Raw genomic sequence first — 24,712 nt, 5'->3', positions numbered from 1 at the left:
ACTTCCGACCAAGGTATCATTACTGAAATACTGACACTTCTCAAAATAAGTCCAATGAAATTGTTGTAAGCATAGGTATTTTCCATCCCACCAGGATAATTTTTTTTTTTTTGAGATGTCTCACTCTGTCATCTAGCCTGGAGTGCGGTGGCACGATCTCTGCTCACTGCAACCTCCACCTCTAGATTCAAGCACTCTCCTGCCTCAGCCTCCCGAGTAGCTGGGACTACAGGCATGTGCCACTACATATGGCTAATTTTGTATTTTTAGTAGAAACAGGGTTTCGCCAGGTTGACCAGGTTGGTCTCGAACTCCTGACCTCAGGTGATCCGCCTGCCTCGGCCTCCCAAAGTGTTAGGATTACAGGCATGCGCCACTGCACCCAGCATCCAAGATAATCTTAATAAGTTTACCAGTGTCAAATTAAATGTGGATTGTCAAATTAAATGTGAATAACTGTATTCAAGTCAGGTCAACTTGGTCAATTTGAAGTCAACTCCTGATCTCAAGTGATCCACCTACCTTGGCCTCCCAAAGTGCTGGGATTACAGGCGCGAGACACCGTGCCCAGCCTCCAAGATAGTAAGTTCACCAATGTCAAATTAAAGGTGGAATGCCAAATTAAATATGAATAACTGTATTCAAGTCTTGGAATGAAAACTGCTAATGTTTTCATGGTGACTTCAATGACTCCTTACTTTTTCATGTCAAAACCTTAACCATTTATTCATGTCTGTGAGAGAAACCTCAATTTGTTTTCCGAGAATGACTCAATATGATGCTGGTGTTGCTATATCTATCTGTGGCAGTAACTGCAGATTTTGGCTGTTCCTTGGGGGCAGAATTTTTCTTTCTTTTTTTTTTTTTTCCTGTAGAGACAGGGTTTCACCTTGTTGCCCAGGCTGGTCCTGAACTCCTGAGCTCAAGCGATCCACCCACCTCAGCCTCTCAAAGTGCTAGGATTAAAGGTATGAGCCACCACTCCTGGCTCATGATTTTTGTTTTAAAGCGCATAAAAATAGAGGTCAGGTTGTGCTGTCTGAAATTGGGGCGGGGGGGGGTGCCTCCTTTAAAGGGACATAAAACAGACCAAAATGTTAATATATCAGCAACCAAGTATTTGGATATTAATTGGCTTCCGCATCTTAACGAAAAGCTGCCTTATTGCTAACTCTTAACAAAACTCGTGTTTTCTTTTCCTTGACCATTTGTAGCATGTGAAGTCACTGGTAAGTTCCTATTTACTTATTTAGAGACAGGGACTCACTCTGTTGCCCAGGCTGGAGTGCAGAGGTGCGATCATGGCTCACTGCCACCTCAACTTCCTGGGCTCAGGTGATCCTCCTACTTAAGCCTCCCAAGTAGCTGGGACCACAGGTGCATGCCACCATGCCTGGTTAATGTTTTTTGTAGAGAGATGGTTTTGCTATCAGTTTGTTGCCCAGGCTGGTATCAAACTGCTGGGTTCAAGTGACCCTCCCACCTCAGCCTTCCAAAATGCTGGTATTATGGGCCATGCCACCGTGCCCTGCTGTAACTTCCTTTTTAAAGGTTTCTTACTCCTTGGCTCTTGTGGTCTCCTCTTTCTCTGCCCATTTTAAATATCTGATGTTTCCATGATTCAGTCTTGGGCCCTCTTCTCATTCTTTATTCTCCAAGGGTTATCTCATTTGCTGTCATCTAGGCTTTACTTCCAAATCTCTCAACAGAAAGCTCTCAGAAAAGACAATACAGTACATTTTTGCTGTTTAAAACTCTCTAACACCCTAATGCTGTGAGGATACACTCCAGAATGCTACCACAGGATCTACCCTGGTCCTACCTCTGAAGTCATCTCTCGTCACTCCCCAAGTCCTACTCACATATATATGTATATCTTTTATTTTTTTGAGACAGGGTCTCACTCTGTCACCCAGGCTGGAGTGCAGTAGTGCTATCATGGCTCACTGCACCCCCAACCCCTGCCACTGGCTCAAGTGGTCTTCCCACCTCAGCCTCCCAAGTAGTTGGGACCACAGGCACGCACTACCACACCTGGGTATTTTTTTGTACTTTTAGTAGAGATGGCATTTCGCTGTTTACCCAGGCTGGTCTTGAATTGCTGAGCTCAAGCAATTCTCCTGCCTTAGCCTCCCAAAGTGCTGGGGTTACAGGTGTGAGTCACCATGCTTGGCTCTACTTACCAATCTTAAGTCTAACTGAATCTCATTTCCTTGAAGGTTCTAGGTTCTTGCTTTCTACCTCTGAGCTTCTACACACTGCTGTACTCCCTGCCTGTAATAGTAACCACCTCCCTATTACTCTTTCTGGCTAATCCTTTCATATTTCAACTTAATGGTCAGGCCACATCCTTCAGGAAGCCAACTCTGCTAACCCCTCTTGAGGATATGCATTCCTCCCCAAGAGTCCCCAACACACTTTATTTCTCCCCTCATAGCAGTATCTTTAAGTTCTTATTAATTAAGCTTTAGCCTCCAGAAGTTCTGTGAGGACAGTGGCCATGTCCAGCTTGTTTAGCGTATTTCCAGAGAGTAACAGTTGCCAGTTCAGGAAGGGTATGTGATGAATATGTGAAGGACTAGATACCCTGTGCTAGGCTGTCTCTAATAAATATTTGATTTTCAGGAAAATAATTTATGGTACCACTCAGCTAATGTTTTGTAGGAACATTAAAAGTGTTCTTGTTACATTATTAAAATAATTAACTTAAATTATATTTTACTTACAGACAGTCAAAATAAGGGACAAATTGCAAAGTGGTTCTGACAGTATGGCAAGTGAAATGCTGACATTCTTTGACTAATTTAGTTAGTCTAAACTCTTAAAAATAGAAAGTTCTAATAAATATATTTTCTGTCATATTCAGAAACCGTAATGGATACTAGAAAAATATTGTGAATCTTCCCACAAAAAAATGAAAGGCCAATTTCATTTTAAAGAGTTTTATTACAGGATGTTAATATTTAGGACACTTCAGAGCACCTTATACTTCTAATCAGATTTTGGGTAACCGGTTTTAAAGTGTTACTTGAATATTTTTCTCATACTGTCTTTCAGGTAAAGTACTTCTTAGAGACTGTTTAAGAGATGTTAATTTGATTAAACAGTTTATCCTTAATAACCTGAGACATCAATCCATGGATAGCTTCTATGGTAGTTTTACAGCTGGAAAACAAAACACACATCACATGATGTCATAAATTGAAAGCTATTTCAAACACACAAGATCAGCCCCAATCCATTCATGAAACTCCAATGAGTTTGGTTTTATTCATACTTCTCAAACTACCCCAATCTGAAGTTTTCCCTTGTTATTTTATTAGTCTTCCACGTCTTTTTAACCATTTCATTACTTACTAGAACTTTCACAAGAGAATGACAACATAAAATTTGATACAATTCTTCTGTTTTAGAACGTGAGTAAAATTATACAAACCTGTAATTAGAGATTGATTCCAATATTATATTACATTATAATCTGTTATTCCTTGTTTATTACTTGGGATAATTTTAAAAATAATTTTGAAGAATACTGTTTTTTTTCTGAAATAATCACAAGCATCCTCCAACAATTATAAGTCAAAGTTAGATTAGCGGGTGAAGGCCTTAGATTTTAGAAATGATAAAAGCATAAGGCAAAAGCAATGAAAAAACCCCATCAATATTCAGAAGAGATGCAATTCTTGTAAAGCTACCCCAAAAAGGAAAATACTCTACTTTTGATTACGACTTCTATTTCTTGTATAATTGAAGACATTGCCATAGTAAAATTTTTGCCTCATAAGACATTGAGAAATAAATGTAGATAAACTGATAAATTACATACATAAAGACAGAGGAACAAAACACACACTCAAAGCAAGTATCTAAAATGACAACTAATGCCAACGAAAAATACTTTTTTTTGGAGTCAGTGTCTCACTCTGTTACCCAGGCTGGAGTGCAGTGGCACACTCATGGGTCACTGCAACCTCTGCCTCCTAGGCTCCAGTGATTCTTGTGCCTCAGCCTCCTAAGTAGCTGGAACCACAGATGTGTGCCACCATGCCCAGCTAATTTTTTTTGTAATTTTTGCAGAGATGGGGTTTTGCCATGTTGCCCAGGCTGGTTTCGAACTCTTGAGCTCAAGCAATATGCCTGCCTTGGCCTCCCAAAGTGCTGGTATTATAAGCATGTGTCACCATGCCCAGCCGAAAAATGCAACTTTTATGCAGGCCACTAGCTCTACCTTCTAAAAACCCACTGAGAAGATGGCAGTGAAATAAGGCTAACCCAAAATGACCTCCAATCCCAGGATACACTTCAGGTACCCTTTTCTCTTCTTTTCCCTATAAACCAAACCAGTTCTTAAAATAGATACCAACATGTAAGTGTGTATAGAAGTCAATATAGTTCTCCCTTCCTTTCTGCCCCTAATTATTGTATTACAATTCAAATTTCTTTTCTTTCTTTCTTTCTTTTTTTGAGACTGAGTTTCACTCTTGTTGGCCAGGCTGGAGTACAATGGCGCCATCTTGGCTCACTACAATCTCCACCTCCTGGGTTGAGGTGATGCTCCTGCCACGGCCTCCCGAGTAGCTGGGATTGCAGGCGCCCACCACCACGCCTGGCTAATTTTGTATTTTAGTAGAGACAGGGTTTTACCATGTTGGCCAGGCTGGTCTTGAACTCCTGACCTCAGGTGATCTGCCCGCCTTGGCCTCCCAAAGTGCTGGGATTACAGGTGTGAGCCACTGTGCCTGGCCTAAAATTCAAATTTCTGTGAAAGTAAACGTTGTTAATCTATGCAACTTTGTATAGCCTATATATCTGAAGGTCCAAGTAATTATTTCATAAGTTATTAGAGAACATATCCCAAATTTGTTCTTAATAAAATCTTTGGTAGTAAAATTTGGGATACTAAATTACTGTTTTAGAAGCATAATTTAAGAAAGAGACAATCACTTCCGTAATATCTTAGGATTTAAAGCTTTATTGAATATTAAAATATTATAAATTTAAGAAATCCTAATTTTGGCTGTGCGTGGTGGTTCATGCCTGTAATCCCAGCACTTTGGGAGGCCCAGGTGGGCGGATCACCTGAGATCAGGAGTTCAAGACCAGCCTAGCCAACATGGTGAAACCCCATCTCTACAAAAAATACAAAAAAAATTAGCCAGGCATGACAGCGGCTGCCTATATTCCCAGTTACCTAGGAGGCTGAGGCAGGAGAATCGCTTGCACCCGGTAGGCGGAGGTTGCAGTGAGCCAAGATCACACCATTGTACCATTGTACTCCAGCCTGGGTGACAGAGCAAGACTCTGTCTCAAAAAAAAGAAATTCTAGTTACTTACACACACACACACACACACACACACACACACACACACACTTTAAAGATCCACTGAAGGGCTGGTTTTCTTTGTTACACTTTCTAGTTGAACTTAGAAAAGGTGACTGGGAGTGTTCCATAACACTGCTTAGATCTTTGATTTAAGCCTTTTAATGTTCTTACCTGATGTATCCTAAATTTTCAAAGTTAAAACTTGTGTCTGACAGCTCCTAAAGTTTCCAAGAAGTTAATATTCAGGTACCATTCTAAGTTGTAACTAAGTTGAGCCATAAGGAATCTGAATCCTACTATTGTTTGCAAATTTTGAAAGAAAAAGAGTTAGGGGCAACAAGAATCTTACAGATTTACTCTTACCTGTCTCTCGTAGCTTTGGCAAGTTTGTCTTCTGATTTTCTGTCATGCGTTTCCAAACCCAACATGAAACTCCCTCGTCCCAGCTGGGCTTCTGACTGCTCTAACTTTTCAGACAAATCAAAGACCTGACCAGTGGTATAGTCTGCATTCTGTGGGGAAAATGGTATTGTGTCACTACAAAACACAAGTCTACCATTTAAAAAATCTATATATTTTAATCTAAACTAATTTCCTACAAAGAATATTTCATTTGCAAAGAATTCCACTATAAAATCTGAGTGAATAGTCAGTGAGAAGAGAAATCAAATTACATTTGCAAATCTGCTTCCAAATTCAGGTAGTTCAAGTGTAGATAAATGTTTTCCCTTTTATAATTTCAAGATTACTTGGAATTTTTCTCCTTGACTGCTTAAATCTAATATTTGTTATTATGGGAGGCTTTCAAGTATACAGACCTAAGTCCAAGTTCTGGAACTATGGCAGATTAGTTGAAGGCCTGAGGTATGCCTCCAGGTTCTCTTCTGAAAATGGTAAGGGAGTCGATAATTCCTACCTTAGAGCTACTGTGAAAATTAAATGAAGTAATGCATGTAAAGTTTTTGGCACTGTCCATGACACCTAGTAAAGGCTTAGTAATATTAGCTAATTTCGCTATTGTTTTGTTGAACTTTTAGAATTAGTACTTATCACAATATTTATAAAAATAACATTTTAAAAGCTTTTCTGGGTCAGGCATGGTGGCTCATGACTATAATCTGCACTTTGAGAGGCTGAGGCAGGTGGATCACCGGAGGTCAGGAGTTTAAGACCAGCCTGGCCAACAAGATGAAACCCCATCTCTACCAAAAATACAAAAAAAATAGCTGGGCGTGGTGGCAGGAGCCTGTAATCCCAGCTACTTGGGAGGCTGAGGCAGGAGAATCACTTGAACCCAGGAGGCGGAGGTTGCAGTGAGCCGAAATTGCGCCATTGTACTCCAGCCTGGGCAACAAGAGCAAAACTCTGTCTTAAAAAAAAAAAAATCTTTTCTGGTTACAAAATTAATAATTATACAAAAAAATTTGGAAAATGTAGAGCAATATAAAGAAGAAAACAAACACATTTATAATCTCTTCACTTAGCTTTAACCACAATTACAGAGCATTGCTATATGCTTACATGTATACCTACATTTGAAAAACTATAATATTACATCTTTTACCAATATTTTATCGGGTATACTTTTAAATTGTAGTCTAAAACACACAAAAAAATTTCACAAAGTTATTAAGTATACATTATATTTATTTCCTAGATCTTCAATAGAAGAGTGTGAAGAGGAAATAAACTATTTGGCAAAAAGTAGCATGTCATTCTATTTGCTCAGTTTGCAAGGAAAGACAGTCAGTCACCAAACAAGAAAAGTTATTTGCTGCCATACCAGTTCTTCCAGTGATTTTTACAAACTTTGTATTTTTAAAGGATGCAAGTATATTCATTTTGTCTGGATCTAAATGGTTTAGGAAACCAGTATGTTTTTCCTCCCAGACTTGGAAAAAAACCCTAAAGTTTATAGAGCTATTTAAGCCATAAAAATATAGGCTACCAGAAATAGTTATACCATTAAAATGACAATAAAAGATATCCAATTACATTTCAAATGTACAGAAAGTGAATATAGTAAACTAATTTCTTAAATTAGAAAATAACTTAGGTTACACGCTATAATTAACTTCCTTAGCTGGGGGAAGAGAGAAGTTGAATATATGTCTACATATTTGTTCTTTAAATGCTGCAATGTACTATACATAAAACAACAAAAAGGCAGAAATGTAATTTAACCTTTTCTTGATTATTAATGTCCTCATCTATGCAGTGCTGGAATACAGGGACAGACACTGGGCTGAGTAGGTAGATCTGCTTGCCTTATACAAAGGTTCAGACTGCTCTGGTCTTACAGTGTTTTCTCCCCTTGCCATCAGGTGTCACTTCTGGCTGCTATTAGTATACTTGCCTCTAAGGAAACAACACATATAAAGCACTTAGCAGTGTCTGGCACATAGGAAGCATGTAACACATATTTGCTATTATGATCATTCTCCATCCTAATTTGCTACTTCTGACTACTAAGGATAAGAAATAAGAACAAATGCTGGTCGCCATGGCTCATGCCTATAATCCCAGCACTTTGTGAGGCCGAGGTGGGCAGAAGACTTGTGCCCAGGAGCTCCAGACCACCCTGGACAACATGGTGAAACCCCGTCTCTATGAAAAAATACAGAAAATTAGTCAGGCATGGTGGTGTACATCCCTGTAGTCCCAGCTACTCAGGAGGCTGAGGTGGGAAAATCACCTGAGTCCAGGAGGTCCAGGCTATAGTGAGATGTGATTGTACCACTGCACTTCAGCCTGGGCAACAGAGTGAGGTCTTGTCTCAAAATAAAATAAAATTAAGAAAAAAAAGGAAAACAGAAAAAAAAGAACAGAAAGCTTGCCAGAGTTGTATTTAAAATAACAGTAAATACACTGCTTCACTTGACTAGCCTAAAAAAAATTCCAGTAAATAACAGGCTTAAGTGAGGTCTTTTCCTATGAATATAATGCACCAAATTAAAAAAAAATCATTTATTGAGGCTTTATTATATGCCAGACACTTTGCTAAATTGCTTTATATAAAGCAGCCCATTTAATTCTCTCAGAGTACTTAATGATGTATGTAGTATATCACCATTTCACAACAAAGAAATGCTTAGTCACATTAAATAACTTTCTGAAAGTCACTCAGAACTAGTAAAGTGACAGTTGTTTTCAAAGTCAATTTTATTTTTTAGTATAGATATCATTTATTATAGAAGAGACATGGAAATTTACATAGTTAAATATTTTGGAACTTAAGTGCAATGAGCAGCTTCATGTTGATGGCATTTCAATAGTGATTTACTTCAGTCTACATACTTTCTAAGAATGTCAGCATCTCTAAATAAGAAATAATCTGGCTGGGCATGGTGGCTCACGGCCTGTAATGCTAGCACTTTGGGAGGCCAAGGCGGGCAGATTGCTGAAACCCAGGAGTTCATGAAGCCAGCTTGGGCAACATGGCAAAACCCTGTCTCCACAAAAAGATACAAAAATTAGCCAGGTGTGGTGGCTCACCCTTGTAATACCAGCTACTTGGGAGGCTGAGGCGGGAGGATCACTCAAGCCTGGGAGGTTGAGGCTGCAGTGAGCTGAGATCGTGTCACCACATTAGCCTGGACAACAGACAGAGACCCTGTCTCAAAAAAAAAAAAAAAAAAAAAAAAAAAAAAAAATCAAATCCTTGGCCTTCCAGGTCAACTGAATAAATCTGAAGAGCGGCAACGTAGTTCTCTACTTTGGTGCCTCCATATTCTGGGAGAATAATTCTTTATCTCTAACTTTCACATTAACTGGCAGAATCCACCTTTTCCTTAAAAGCTCAATCCAACAGCTACTACCGTTGCTAGCAATGCTTTACCTTAAGATTTTTCTGGAAGTGTAATGCCTCCTTTGGTTACAGTTTCAGCTGTACTCCTTTCAACCAATACTCGATCAAAGAGCGTAAGAAACTTCTAAGTGCTGGTCCTGCTATGACTCCTGCTGCTGTAGCTCATATTCTCCAAACCCAGTTTATTTAATTCTAAATCCTGTGGTTCTAACCACTATATAGATATATACTGCGATGTGTATGTATGTGTATATATTTATACATATATATACACACACACATATATACACATACATATATACACATCGCAGTATATGAAATGGGCCTACTTTTTTAGAAAAGTAAAAAAATTGTTCCTAAGTTCTAAATGTAGAGAAGCTTGTTAAATATCCTACCAAATATGTTAAGTTTTTATGATGTTATCAGAAAATTCAGTGATACTCTTTTTTTTTTTCTCCCAGTATCTACTGCTTTAAAGTAATGCTATTTTGATTCCCTCTGGGAACCTCTCCTTACCCATTTTTAGTCCTTGAGCTCCTAAAGGAGTTTTCTACGATGCGGCCCAGCAGTAAAGCACTTGCTGTGGCCCTAGCCACTCATCAAGCTTATTCAATTGGCCCACACCAGGCCTAAAGATAGGCGTGTGATTAAGTAAAGCCAGTCAGACACAATGAAGTTTTGCCTGGGAATATGTGAGTGTGTGTTTGAGTATGTGTTTATCTTGATCTTCTCTTTGAACATGAAACTGAGAGGCTTGGAGGTCTAAAGCTAAAGCTGCTGTCTTGCTTTCACATGAAGCCTAAAAGTAGCGATAACTAAGATCAAATCAATGCTAAGAGAGAAAAAAAAACCAAGACCTCATAATATTGTTTAATGCAAACTTAGCTGTGCCTGAATTAAGCCCTATTCCTCAACTTTGCAACTTAGACAATTCCCTTTCTTGTTTAAGCTAGTTTCATTAGGTATCCTGTTACTTGTAATCAGAGTCCAAGCTGAGACACTTGACACACAAAAATCAGTATGTGTATTTTTTTAAATCCATAAATCTCTTTATGGCAGGGGCAGATCTCACCCTGATCTGGACACTCTATTTGCTACTTAGACTTGGTCTCTGTGGGTCATGACACAGATCCTGAATTGGCCTACCATCCTAATCCAGCTCTGGTGGTGCAGAATCCAACCCTAGCCCTGGTGTCTTGGCCAAGTCAGGTACAGCCTTTCTGTGAAACAGTGTTTGAGATATAAAAGGTCTACGGAGCTTAGATAAAATTCAAATGCATTCCTTACAAGTATAGTACTTACAGTAAGCAAGCTAGAGGAACTCAACGTATTCACCCAGTATTTATTCCACAACAGCTCGAGCAATTTGCGATCCAAAGAGGATTTAAAATATGAGACTTCTAAGGCATAATATCTATGAAATAAAAGCACAAAATTTAGTAAGTAAAAAAAAATATTCAACTACACCACATAAAACTTATGGCCAGATTTAAGTGAATTACACTTTATTCTCAAATATTCATGTTTTAGTTTTTATTACAATAAGGCAAGAGCTAACCATGGTTTCCTCATACTTCAAGGGTTGTGGATCCAAATCTCCTACTAAACTTCTTGTTTTATTCCTTTTTTTCTGTAGAGCCCAGAAATTCCCAAAATGATATTAACAACCAGTCAAAACTTCTGAATGACAAGTTTATTCCTGTTACTGAGTTCATAAATTCAAGCCAACAGCACATAAACTTAATGAGCTGCCTCTCTAGAGTCAACTATAATTTTGTTAGTCTCTTTAAAATAATAAAATGACATGTGGATTCCATTATTCCATTCCTAATTCCCCAGTTAGGACCTACTGCTTTTTGAAAAACAAATTTTAAGGTAGGTCCTTAAGGCATCTAAAATAATGGCTCCCACTTTCAAAGGTGCCTAATTTATCATCAGGGCATAGTAAGGAAAATCTAGTTAAATGTCTGAAAATATATGTATTTTAAGATGTAAACTTACATCTTAAACTTACACATGCTTCTGTGTATCAACGGATATAAAAAAGGATAAGAGACATCTTTACCTTAAGGAACTCAACATTTATATGGGGGATGTGGTCTAAACCCACAAAAAAATTAAATATGATGATATACATTGAATAACAGTAAGTGATGCTACAGTGCTATATAAAATGAATCACCTACCAACTAAGGGTTAGAGATTAATAAGTATTCTTCATATAGAGGAGCTCAAGTGATCACTTGGAGCTAGAACTGCCTGAGAAGCCTCAGGGAAAAGGCAAGGTGTAGGGTAACCATTTTTGAGTCTATGGTATGGATATGTGGAGAACAAGGAGGGCATTAGGCAGAGAGCACCAACACACAAAAAGGAAAGACATGTAAGGGATAATAAGGCAATGAGTTTAGCTGGAAAATTTAGCAAGAGAAGAATTATGTGAGGGGAAGCTAGAAAGCTATGCTGGGGTCTAGGTGGTAAAGGATGTTCCATAAAAGGTTAAGAACATCTGTTTTTTTGAGACGGAGTCTTGCTCGGTTGCCCAGGCTGGAGTGCAATGGCACGATCTCGGCTCACCACAACCTCTGCTTCCTGAGTTCAAGCGATTCTCCTGCCTCAGCCTCCCAAGTAGCTGGGACTACAGGCGCCCTCCACCACGCCCAGCTAATTTTTGTATTTTTAGTAGAGATAGGGTTTCAATGTTGGTAAGCCTGGTCTTGAACTCCCAACCTCTGGTGATCCGCCTGACTTGGCCTCCCAAAGTGCTGGGAGCCACAGTGCCCGGCCAAACTTTGGGAGGCAGAGGCAGAAGAATCACTTGAACACGGGAGGCGGAGGTTGCAGTGAGCCAAGATTGCGCCATTGCACTACAGCCTGCACAACAAGAGCGAGACTCTGTCTTAAAAAAAAAAAAAAAGAAAGAAATTTAAACTTTATCCTGTAGATACCTGGGACTCTTGGAAGGTGCTTGAGTAGAATGGAAGGTACTTGAGTAGAGTAATAATACAGTCAAACGGGTGTTTTATAGAAGCCTGGCTATGGCAGTACCATTGGGAGATGTTACAGGAGAGAAAATGGAGGCAGGGATTCCACAAAGGAAGCCACTGCAGAAGGGCAGATGAGAAGAGAGAGAGGTTCAGACTCAGAGGTTAGTGGTGCAAAAGATAAAGACACATAGGCACCATTTTAAAAACAGACTGCTTTTTCTGAGCCGCATCTTGCTCTGTCACTTAGGCTGGTGTGCAGTGGCACAATCTGGGCTCACTGCAACGTTTGCCTCCCAGGTTCAAGTGATCGTCCTGCCGTAGCCTCCTGAGTAGCTGGGATTATAGGTGCCCACCACCATGCTCAGCTAACTTTTTGTATTTTTAGCAGAGATGGGGTTTCACCATGTTGTCCAGGCTGGTCTTGAACTCCTGACCTCAAGTGATCCACCCACCTCAGACTCCCAAAGTGCAAAAATGTTTACTAATTAAAGTTTAGCAGTGAAGAAATAAAACATAATAAATTAAAGACGTCATGCCGGGCGCAGTGGCTCACGCCTGTAATCCCGGCACTTTGGGAGGCTGAGGCAGGCAGATCACCTGAGGTCAGGAGTTCGAGACCAGCCTGGCCAACATGGTGAAACCCTGTCTCTACTAAAAATATAAAAATTAGCTGGGTGTGGTGGTACGTGCTTGTAATCCCAGCTACTGGGAGGCTGAGGCAGGAGAATCACTTGAACCTGGGAGGCGGAGGTTGCAGTGAGCCGTGATGGTGCAACTGTATTCCAGCCTGGGCGACAGAGTGTGACTCCATCACACACACAAAAAAGAACATTTTTGGGCTGGGCATGGTGGCTCACGCCTGTAATCCCAGCACTCTGGGAGGCTGAGGTGGGCAGATCACGAGGTCAGGAGATCCACACCATCCTGGCTAACAGTGAAACCCCATCTCTACTAAAAATACAAAAAATTAGCCGTGCGTGGTGGCGGGCGCCTGTAGTTCCAGCTAATCGGGAGGCTGAGGCAGGAGAATGGCATGAACCTGGGAGGCGGAGCTTGCAGTGAGCCGAGATCGCACCACTCCACTCCAGCCTGGGCGACAGAGTGAGACTCCTTTGGGGAAAAAAAAAAAAAAAAAAAGATCATTTTTGAATATTCTAGCAATTCTAGGTTCAAAATTCTAGTCTTTTGCAATGTAGGCAATTGTACATTGCCTACATTGTACATTTAGGCTAAATGTACATTTAGCAATGTAGGCCCACCAGCAAATAGCTATCCCTCTTTGGTAGGCTCATACTTCAGAGTGGCAAGGTAAGGTATTAAGACCAAAAGAAAGTTTATTTAAGGCTTGGTATGCAACAAGATCTTTTTTTTTTTTTTTTTTTTTTTTTTGAGGCGGAGTCTCGCTCTGCGCCCGGACTGGAGTGCAGTTGGCCCAGATCTCAGCTCACTGCAAGCTCCGCTCCCGGGTTCACGCCCATTCCCCTGCCTCAGCCTCCTGAGGTAAGCTGGGACTACAGGGCCGCCACCTCGCCCTGGCTAGTTTTTGTTTTTTTAGTAGAGACGGGGGTTTCACCAATGTTTTAGCCAGGATGGTCTCGATTCCTGACCTCGTGGATCCGCCCGTCTCGGCCCTCCCAAAGTGCTGGGATTACAGGCTTGAGCACCGCGCCCGGCCTGCAACAAGATCTTAAAAAAAAAAGTTTTTAAAGAAGACAGAAGGATAAACTAATGAACAGGGAAAGTAGATCTGTTTGAATACAGAAAACATAAAGTACCTCAATCTTTTTCGTTTCAAAGTATAAACCTTTGATACCACTACAACTCAATATAAATAAAAAAAATTGAGAGTTCCTCTGAAGATTAAAGTATCACAGCAAAGGTGTTTCCAGGCTTAGGAGCAAGTCTCTCAAACAGGAATTATTTAAATTCTTTTTATTAGGGCAAATTAAATAATTAACACTAAACCTCTATCAGAATATGTATTTTTTCTATAACCGGGCACGGTGGTGTGCCTGTAGTCCCTGGGCAACCTAGTGAGACTCCATCTCAAATAAAAAAACAGAAACCCCAAAACAGGAAGAGAATTGTATTTACAGAAATATGTCAGAGATTATTGAAAACCACATATATTTAAAAATTCAATTTTAGAAATTCTAGAATTTTCTAAGAACCTCTAAACAGAAAAATAAGAGCAGTAGTAGCTCATTGGTAGCCAAAGTATTCTTTGAAGTTGGGATAAGTGGTATAGAGAAAAGGGGGCACTAGATAATCATTTATAAGCAGTAATTTTTTTTGGTGCCCACTCTTCTATGTGGCATGCCCTGTTTTAAATCCAAGGATACAGCAGTAAATTTGTGTTCACATTCTAAAGGGGTCAGAAAAAAAGATGTCAAAACATATCAGATGGTTACACGTGCTAAGAAGAAAAAGCGGGGAAAGAGGAAACAGAAGGTGTTATTTTACATAGATAAAATAGTACATCATGATCATGCCTAATGAACTAATGAACATTTTCTATTAGGACGACCCTGTAAACAGATATTCAGTGCTTAAAGTAGTTAAGTGAGCCACATAGAAATAAGAGTGTTCTAGGCAGAGGGAACAGCAAGTGCCAGTGCCCTGAGCCATGAGCCTGCTGGCACATTTGACAAACCATAAGGAAGTCAATATGGCTGCATTGCAGACCAGCAAAAGTTCAGTGATAGAGTTGTATAGTCTGTGAAAAGGACTAAGGATCTTGTTCTTGGTGAGATGGGAAGTCATTCTGAAAAGGAAGAGTATGATCTGACTTACACATCTTAACAGAATCAGTCTGGCTGAAAACAGAGCTTTAAGAAGTGAAGAGCACAAATAGAAAGACTCGCCAGAAAGCAAGTGCTTGATTGAGGCTCCAGATGGCAGTGGCTTGGGTGAAAATGATAGTAAGAGAGGTGGTAAGATATTTTTAGAAGGTAGATAAAACTGTCCCCATTGGCTTCTTTAACATTAAAAAAATTTAAGATATAATTCATACATCATAAAATTCACCATTAAAAAAGGTATGTAGGCTGGGCACGATGGCTCACACCTGTAATTCCAGCACTTTGGGAGGCCAAGGCTGGTGGATCACGAGGTAAGGAGTTTGAGACCAGCCTGGCCGACATAGTGAAACCCCATTTCTACTAAATATACAAAAATTAGCTGGGTGTGGTGGCATGCGCCTGTAATCCCAGCTACTTGGGATACTGAGGCAAGAGAATTGCTTGAACCCAGGTGACGGAGGTTGCAGTGAGCCAAGATCACGCTACTGCACTCCAGCCTGGGTAACAGAGCAAGACTATGTCTCGTGGGTTGCGGGGGAAGATATGTAATACAGTGGTTCTTAGTAAGAATTCTTATACTTTATAACTTTAACTTTTTAATATGGCTTCTTTAATCTTTCAAAGATTAGAAAGACTCTTTGTTCAGTAGAAATTATATATTTTGAAGGCTGCAGACATGCTAGTGTCAGCTGGCCCTAAACCCATCTTTATCTTGTCATAATTTTTTTTCATGATTAACGAAGAAGTATTTTATTATTTTGCTGCAAAGCTGTTGCTTCACCGTATAAAAATAGCACCAGCAAATGCAGTGTATTGCAAAATCAAGATAGTGGTGTGTCATCTGACACTGTACAAGCAACAAAAACCTCTTCACTCTCAGTTATTTCCAATGGAAAGATCATTAAGTATTTCATCCCAAATCCAGGTATGTTATCCAGGCAAGTTACAATATTATATAAGGCTTAAGAATAACAATGTTATCTTTGAATTATGATATTTTAAAACTAGTTTTACCATGGATAATTTAATGAATTCTGAACACTAGAGCCTAGTCTAAAATCTATAATCATTAGAAAGTTAAAGGGATTTTCCTTCATTAGCAGCGTTAACAGTAGTTTTTTTCTTCCCCATCGGTAATGCTAAAAGTTGCTATTCTAAGTCTTCTATCCACCACTAATTTAAGACAATCTGCTGGGTTGCGGTATTTCATACTAGTTTATTTAGGGGTTCCATTTTCACTCCTCAGTAGATTTGATGTATCATATGCTTCTTCACTCATAAGTTCATCTAGTTCTGAAGGGTTACTCAGTGTCATCTTGATACAGCCAACCCATCTTCATAACAAGATTGTTTACAAGTCCTGGATTTTCTGCAAGAGCTTCATTAATTTCAGTTACTTCCTCCTGATGAAGGAGAAGAAGAGTTCCACTACAGCTTTCACACTTTCCAAAGCACCAACTCATCTTGTTTTTTAATGTTGTCCCAAACTTCAAGGTAGACTACAGTGAACATCTCCCAATGCTTCCTGTCAAAATTGCTGATTCCCACTGTTCCAATACCATTTTCTGTGTTATCCATTCATGCCTTCTCTGTGAATTTACGCACCCAGAGCAGAGCGCGTCGCGTGCGCAGTGTCCGGACGGCGCCCGCCCCCAACTGCCAGGGCCTCAGCGGGCAGGGCGCGGCGGGTGACTGGACCGCGTGCAGGGCGCAGAGCAGGTCCCGCACGCTCCGCACCACTCGCAGCGCCATGTTCGCAGGGATGGGGGTCGCAGCGCTACGCCTAGGCCACCCACGCCGGGAGGCGGGGCGGGGAAGGGCTCTTATCATAATTTTATATAGGCCAAGTATCTTGTACATTGAAAAAATGTTTAGGTTGTGTAAAAGGCAAATGACATGCTAGTTTGAAACATTAATAAAAAATGCAAAAGAAAAAAATTTAAAAATGCAAACATTCACCTAAATTCATATACTATTATTGTAAAAGCTATCATGAAATGTATTTTGTGCCTTTTTTCTCATCCGTAAAATAAGGGGCTTGGACTGGTTGTTATCTATGGTTTCTTTCAGCCTCCTGAGTGCTGGGACTACAGGACTGTGCCACCTCATCTGGCTAACTTTTATAACATGTTTTGTAGAGATGGACTCTCACTATGTTGCCCAAGCTAGTGTCGAATTCCTGTCCTCAAGCAATTCTCTCACTTTGGCTTCCTAAAGTGCTGGGATTATAGGTGTGAGTCACTGTGCCTGGCCCAGATATCTTTTTAAATTACTTACTGTTTGCAGTGTACACCAAAATCTTCTATTTTATTAAGTGGGATAGTCTGGTACTCAGAAGGTCCTTCATCAGGAGGTTTGTAGCCCTAAACAAAAATGAGGCAAACAAGATTAAAAAATATATATATAAACGAGAAAAACATCATGTTTTCTACACAGCTTTCTAATTATAGAATTATTAATTTTGGAAGGCAAATATTTAACATGAGCATTCTAATAAAAAAAAAAATACTGTTTCTACTTTCCCCCCACCCTGTTTGGTGGCTGTAGGATGGATTTTGCTTACAGATTTATTTTTCTTCTCCTTAGGTGATGTACTTTTGTTCTAATTAACTATTTCAGATTGCAGACTCCTGCCAGGGAAGGAAACAGACCTATAGATTTAGCTTGTTTTTTCTCTAGTACCTGTCAGAATGCCACAGGCACACAGATACTTATTAATAAATAAAGACTGCTTTCCCAGTAAAATTAACAATATATAACATAAATGTATTACCCTTTGCTAGGGACAGCTTGTGGTAGTTTACTATTTTGTAAATATTATTAAATTGTTTTAACAAAAAGAGATATTGCTAATGTCTTTAATAATAAGTCAAATATTTGGAATTTAAAACATGTAAGGACTTATAATTTTAAAAATTACTAAGCATTCCTACAGTCCCAGCTACTTGGGAGGCTGATTTGGCTTGAGCCTAGGAGATGAAGGCTGTACTACACTATGATCATGCCTGTGAATAGCCACTGTACTCCAGCCTAGGTAACACAGTGAGACTCTATCTATCTCTTAAAAAAAAGAAAAAGTTACCTTTGGGTATGTCCTAAAGGCGCCAAGATTCACTTTCCCTGCAGATATTGTTCTTGTTGGATCAATCTATAAGAAAGATATATTTAATATTTGCTGATATAAAACTGTATGCCTTTTATTGAAACATTATAAACCTAGAAATGTATACATACATATAACACTATATACATACACAATAACCAAGTAAGAATAAACAAACCAAAAAACCATAAAAGTTCAGTAAGAGGGTAATATAAGTGTCTCACAGCTAACTTAGAGATTATAATTATTATAATATTTAAGAATATTATTTGAAGGTTTGCTCATCTCTTTTTAAAGTTTTTTTTTCCTTTTAAGAGGTGAATAATTCCTACCTTCCTCATAAAACTGGATTGCACTTAAAACACCCTGAACATAATAAGAGCTGCTTTAGCAATTCCTGCTTAACTCATATCAGTCAACACTGATTGAATGCGTATGATGAGCTGGCACTGAGACATAGATGCTATGACTACCCACATTTTACAGAGGGGGGAAGTGAGATACACAGTGGTTAAAAAACTTGCTCAAAGTCCCAGCTTCTAGGAGATGGAATTCACATTGAAACCTAGGCAGACTGACACCAGAGCAATTTCTCTTTACTACACTGTTATTATTTCTCAGTATACTTGCTTCAGCAAATCTTCATAAAGAACTTAATTAAACTAGTTTTAAAATTCTTACCACCACTGCTACAAATGGTTCCTGGAACTGCTGATTGAGCATCTGAGTACTAACATCAATCCCAGAAAGCCAGCAGCCATAGCCAGGGTGGCTATGATACCAGCCGATTGCATTTTCAAGGCGGCCAACCTAACAAATGAAGGGGCAAAAAAGTTTAAGATTACTCTTTAATTAATTTACAAGGTACCAGTACAATAAAGGTAACCAGTCTCCTTCCCATCTCTTTCTCCTCAATTACCCGGTTTTATCAGCCCAGATGTGAAATCTATAGCCAATTGCTTACCCTTAAGAGATATTCTTTGTATACAGAATACATATTCTTTGCATATATATAGGTTGATAAAAACACACACAATAGCATACCACGTAACATAATAATGCTTTACACTTTGCTTTTTCACTCAATAAACTGCTTTGGAGTTTGCTTCATGTAAGTTATCAATACATATGATGGTTACCTTTTTTTCTTTTAAAGGCTGCCTGGCAGTCCACTGATGGGATATACCATAATTTATTTAGCCAGTTTTATACTCAGGAACTGAGTTAGATTGTTTCCAAATTTTTTATTTTAAACACATATCTGATAATAAGTGTGAGAGTTTATTTAAAAATAAAATAAAATCCATGCCATAGACCGGGTGCAGTGGCTCATGCCTGTAATCCCAGCACTTTGGGAGGCTGAGGTGGGTGGATCACTTGAGGACAGGAGTGGCCAACACTCCTGTCCTGGCCAACACAGAGAAAACCCGTCTCTACTAAAAGTACAAAAATTATGGAGGGGCATGGTGGCTCATGTCTGTAATCCCGGCACTTTGGTAGGCCAAGGTGGGCAGATCACTTGAGGTCAGGAGTTTGAGACCAGTCAGGCCAACACAGCAAAACCCATCTCTACTAAAAATACAAAAATTATCCAGGCCTACTGGTGCACGCCTGTAGTCCCAGCTACTCAGGAGGCTGAAGAGGGAGAATTGCTTGAGCCCAGGTGGAGGTTGCAGTGAGCCGAGATTGTGCCACTGCACTCCAGCCTGGGCAACAGAGTGAATCCCTGTCTTGAAAAAAAAACAAAAAACAAAAACAAAAAACCATGCTATAAATCTTATCAGGCTTTTAATCTCGTACATTTTACATATAAATCATTAAAATTTAAATATAACACTTCCTATAAAGGGGATAATTTTAAGTCTAGAAACTCAAAAGTTACCTTGAGACTCTAACTTGCACTTACTAAACTATAAGAAACAACATTTTTACCTGTTTGGCATTTTCTATGTATGCAGCCATGTATTCATATGCAGCAGCCTGAGCATTTACTCGGGTCTCAGTGCCCTCCACAGGCAAAGCAAAACTGTCCATAATGATCATGGTTTCACCATCCACCTTTCCTAGCATCAGACCCATCACTTCCAAGTTGCCTCCTGATCTGGCATGCATCACCATCTTCAGTAGAGCCAATGCTGAGATTTTGCAGTACTTAAAGTAATGGTGACTGCAAAACAAAATCACAATGTAATTAAATTTCTTATATAAAGTAAAATTTTCTCAGAAAAGTTTTTATGAAGATAAAGAGTAAGTATTGAAGGAATTTACAGCGATGGAAGGGGAGTGTAGACTATGGGGAGAAAAGTAGAAAAGGACAGTTTTGCAGGCTGGAAACAATAAGTATGTTATAGTCCTGCAATGTATCCCCCTTGGGGCAGGGGAAAAGTCTGAAATAGTTTTTTAATATGCTATTCAAATAAGGGAGTAACATGACCAGTTCAACAGACTTTTTCTCCATTAATTTGGAATCACCCAATCTTGGATTCTGACTGCTTGGATGGTTGTGCCTAACTGTTCTGAGGCCTAACCTCTGGCTTAATGGTTAAGAATGTGGGTTCTGACATTCATCTGCTAAGGTTTGAATCTTGACATTGCCATTCCCTAGCTGTGGTATTGGGACAACCATGTAATGTCTGTGCCTAGGTTTCCTTTTCTGTAAATAGGGATAGTCATAATTGTTGTTAGGATAAAATAAAGTAAATGAAATAATGTATATAAAGTGCTTAGCTTAGTGCCTTACACATACTAGAACCCTAATAAGTGCTAGCTGTTATCAGCATTATTAACCTGTCTCTTAACCCTACTCTCAAAGAACAGAGTGTTGAAGGGTGGGCTTCCCTGTTATATCAGCCTCAAATTAAAAAGTAGCCATAATATCCTAGTCTTCTATGATCACTATTTCAGAGTTGGTCATCAGTGAATTAAACTCTTGAATAAAATTACATTTTGGTCTCATTAGTGCAGCCCAAGACAGCTAGGATGAATATAATTAGAGCCACAATTAGACAGTGAAGCAGACCGAAAGTTTCCAAATATTTAAGAGTACACAAACCTAAAATGCACAGCCTGCTACAGAAACAAGCAGACAACCAAGCAACTTAAGCAGCCTTACAGAGCAGTCAGTCAACGTCTCTACAAAGTCTTTTTAGATGTCTGCCCACAGAAAGAATCCAAATTTAATTCCTAAGCTTTGCCAGATTTCAACCAAAAGCTGAAAAATGTGTAGACCTCATGTTGGAAGTCAAGACATGAATCGAAATCTTGGCTTTCCCTTTACTGGAGAAAAGAAGAAAGACAAGTTACTGTGCTCCTATTACATATATTCTAGATTACTCTTTTTATACATTTTCTCACCTAATCTCTATGACAATACCAATAGGTAGGTCTTATTTCCATACTATGACAAATGAAGATGAATAAGTAAATTTCCTAAGGTCAGTCAACTAGTTAGTGACAGCTGTGAAGTTTGATCTTAGGTCTGACTATTGCTCAGCTATGAGTTCACTTATCTCATTGTGATCATAAATTATATAATGTATTTGCTTGTTTTTTAATTTGTAAAAAAAGGATGGATATACTGTACTGGGTTGTCATAAAGATTAAATGATGTGGAAATCTCTAGCTAGATGCTTCCGCAATTCACCATTGTGGAATCTCAATACTGAGAGACAAGGCTAGCTTTGTAAAAAAAACTGTGAGGCAGTAGAAGTATGTCCTCTTGTTGACCACAGCTCTCATTTCTATCTAACCATTAGCTTTTGTGCTCCTTTTACTCTCTCTCTCAAACATAACCTGTAATAATTATCTTTTCCTGAGAGCAGGAAATCTCTCAGGAGATGCTCTCACGAAAACATAAATATTATGGGTAAAGATCCCTCGACTTGTCACCACTCCCAGGGAAAAATGGGTATTGTTGAAGGGCAAAAAGTCTTAAGCTCTATTTTTAAAATTTCTGGCTTACGGGAACTGATGGAGTAACATTTTAGAGACCAGGTAGAGCCTCCGTGTGCCTCCGAAATAATTATCAGCATTCAAAAAACTATTATAGACCCAGGCCTCACGCCTGTAATTCCAGCACTTTGGAAGGCCAAGGCGGGAGGATCGCTTGAAGGCAGGAGCTCGAGATCAGCCTGAACGACATAGCGAGGACCCACCTCTATTTAAAAAAGAAAATAAAATAGCTCATAGCTATTTTTGAGACCTTGGGCTGCTGACTCGATTTCTGAAAACAGCTGCGGTCCCCAGTAAGGGAATAGCTGAAGACCCAAACAAGGTGCATGTCGACACTGGGTTCAAGGCAGGGTGTGCGGCATATATGACAATACGGATGTTCAGAAGTGACAACTTAAATCACCGCTTGTTGTTTTCCCCTTACATCATCCGGGGGCAAATGGATTAAAGCGACAGAAAGGGGAGTCAAAGCCCCAGCGGAGGGCTTAAGCTCTACTTGCAGATCCAAGGCTCATATTCTGTCCCCCTCCCCGTCGGTGAAAGCTCTTCACCCCTTTCACCTCCCTCTCCCTTCGGGTCTCTTAAACTCCCGCCAACCCTTCCCTCCCCTGCGTCTCGCCAGGGACCTCCTCACTCCTTAGTCCAGGGCTTCGCCGCCAGGATTTCTTGCTGCTGTTTCTTGTCGTATTTGTAGATTTCATCGATACTCTGAGCTTCCTGCATGTTGTTGGCCAATTCCCAGGTTTTCTGAGCCATACCGCTCCCGGACGCCGCCATTGCAGAGAAAACGGAGAAGTTGTAGTCTCCACAACCAAGACGCAACTTTACCTCGCTAGGTCTCCGGGTGTGGGCCTTGACCCTCCGTACCACGGGAACAAACTCTTACCTAGACTCTCGGGGCAGCCATGACACCTAGAACCGGAGGTGAACTTGGTAGAGACCATTCAGGGAAGACAGAGACCTTTCCGGGACATGACGATATAAGCAGCAGTTACAGTAATAGGGAGAGACGAATCTTCTTATGGCTTAAATTAGAACATCTTGTCTCTGAAAATTGTATGTGTGAAATAGAAAAAACAAAATTATAGGGTATGGGAATGGTATAGTCTTTCGTACCGGAAGAAGGGCATGTAACGTTATTCCAGAAACTGTTATTTGCCTTCTCTGCTTGTACTGCGCAGGCTCGGCCTCCGCCATATTAAAGGTAGTTGGAGCCTTAACGGTGGGATGTGGAGGGCAGAAAGTGTTTTTGCGTGGGTATAGGTACCTTAAATGAGATAAGTTTGTCGAAAGACTAAAAGGTAAGGCCGTCTGTTGTACAACTGAGCTAAAAGTCGTTCTGGAAGCTGGTTGAGAGGAAGATAAACATGGCATTCCAGTTTACTTCAAGATGACTCACTGCACATGCGTAAAAGCTAACGGGCTGGTGGTGGCTTGGCACTTAAGTTGCAGATGGGCTTTTTGTATCGATGCGAGGAGGCAGTGGGTACTCCTTGATTGCTATTGTCATGCCTTTTTGGGCGTCGGTAAAAGTTAACATCTACATGTGTATAATGTGCCATTACTGATCTGAAAATATCCAGTACTCAGTTCTTATAATAGGTTACAGTTAAATCTTTGGCACTGCTGTGAATTATGTGCCATTACTGTTCTGAAAATGTCCAATACTCAGTTTTTATAATAGGTTGCAGTTAAATCTTTGGCACTCCTGTGAACCGCATTTGTCCCCAAAGCGTAATTAATCTCGGCAACTGGTTTGTTTTCTTCCTACAGTTAATACAATGTTTAATTATGTTTAAATTAGTTTACGTGTTTTAGGTTTTCTTTTTTCTCCATCTCATTCCTCCATCCATGCAAGATTTTAAGTTTCAAGACACAGGGAGCAGGTCTGCGGTCTGCGTTCCTTGTTTTATCTCCTAGCACCTAGCATAGGTGTTCAAAAAAAATTTTTTTTTCTTTCCTGAAAAGATAGCATCACAGGCCAGGCGCGGTGGCTCACGCCTGTAATCCCAACACTTTGGGCAGCCGAGGCGGGCGGATCACTTGAGATCGAGAGTTCGAGACCAGCCTGGCCAACATGGTGAAATACCGTCTCTACTTAAAAAATACAAAAAAATTAGACAGGCATGATGGTGTGCGCCTGTAGACCCAGCTACTCAGGAGGCTGAGGCAGGAGAATCATTTGAACCCAGGAGGCGGAAGTTGCAGTGATCCGTGATCGCGCCACTCCAGCCTGTGAGACAGAGCCAGTCTGAAAAAAAAAAAGAGAAAAGGAAAGATAGCACCACAGCTGTTAACAACCTGGCCACTACGCACCTCTTCCAGCTTCATCTCTCTTTAGTTCCCCCTGAAACTTTTCGTTCTAGCAATGCAAATATCCTTACTTTGGCTTTGCATATGTGGTCAGCATTGCTTGAAATGCTCTTTCCTACATTTTCTGCCTGGGAACTCATATTAATCTTTAAAAATACAGTCCAGTGAGATCGACCACGAACTCTTTCTTGACAATCCAATGACCATTCCTTCCATGATGTCTCTTAAGTCTCTGTAGGTGCTTCTGTAACTGTTACAATGCGTTGTAATAATCAGTTAAGACAAAAACATTAGAATTATCGAATCCACACCACAGCTTGCTGTTTTGGCACTGACTTTCAGTTGAAGAATATTTGCTTTAAAAGCATCTTACAAAGAAATTTAGGGTAAAATAGTACATTAATACCTACTCTTAGTTCCACTCTCCT

At 39.9% G+C, this 24,712-nt stretch overlaps 1 protein-coding gene and 1 pseudogene across 4 annotated transcripts; both read right to left on the bottom strand.

Annotated features, from left to right (window-relative positions):
• Positions 1–2,926: 2,926 nt before the first annotated feature.
• On the bottom strand, positions 2,927–23,110 carry COPS5 (COP9 signalosome subunit 5). 4 transcript variants are annotated; one of them, XM_017896310.1, is made up of 8 exons: positions 22,858–23,110; positions 19,953–20,187; positions 18,702–18,830; positions 18,000–18,065; positions 17,195–17,280; positions 10,435–10,546; positions 5,688–5,836; positions 2,927–3,165 (listed from the first exon to the last, which is right to left on the bottom strand). In XM_017896310.1, exons 2-8 carry the CDS (start codon positions 20,136–20,138, stop codon positions 3,081–3,083), a joined length of 813 nt encoding a protein of 270 aa, XP_017751799.1. In that variant the 5' UTR covers positions 20,139–20,187; positions 22,858–23,110; the 3' UTR covers positions 2,927–3,080. The 4 variants fall into 4 exon arrangements, with proteins under 4 accessions (XP_017751799.1, XP_017751798.1, XP_017751797.1 ...); XM_017896309.1 differs by having other exon boundaries at positions 22,598–23,090; XM_017896308.1 differs by having other exon boundaries at positions 22,606–23,086.
• LOC108544901 (glycine cleavage system H protein, mitochondrial pseudogene) lies at positions 15,458–17,024 on the bottom strand (annotated as a pseudogene).
• Positions 23,111–24,712: the final 1,602 nt, after the last annotated feature.

This window comes from Rhinopithecus bieti, unplaced genomic scaffold (genome assembly GCF_001698545.2).
Source record: "Rhinopithecus bieti isolate Rb0 unplaced genomic scaffold, ASM169854v2 scaffold_27306, whole genome shotgun sequence".
NCBI lineage: Eukaryota > Metazoa > Chordata > Mammalia > Primates > Cercopithecidae > Rhinopithecus > Rhinopithecus bieti.
This window is presented reverse-complemented; position numbering and strand designations above follow the sequence as displayed.

Excerpts from the sequence above, each read along its gene's own strand:
- COPS5 (XM_017896308.1), bottom strand. The coding sequence starts at position 22,748 with ATGGCGGCGTCCGGGAGCGGTATGGCTCAGAAAACCTGGGAATTGGCC. Across the intron at positions 20,188-22,605 it reads GCGAAGCCCTGGACTAAGGA|TCACCATTACTTTAAGTACT; the intron begins GTGAGGAGGTCC and ends TTTGTTTTGCAG. Across the intron at positions 3,166-5,687 it reads GCCAAAGCTACGAGAGACAG|CTGTAAAACTACCATAGAAG; the intron begins GTAAGAGTAAAT and ends TTTGTTTTCCAG.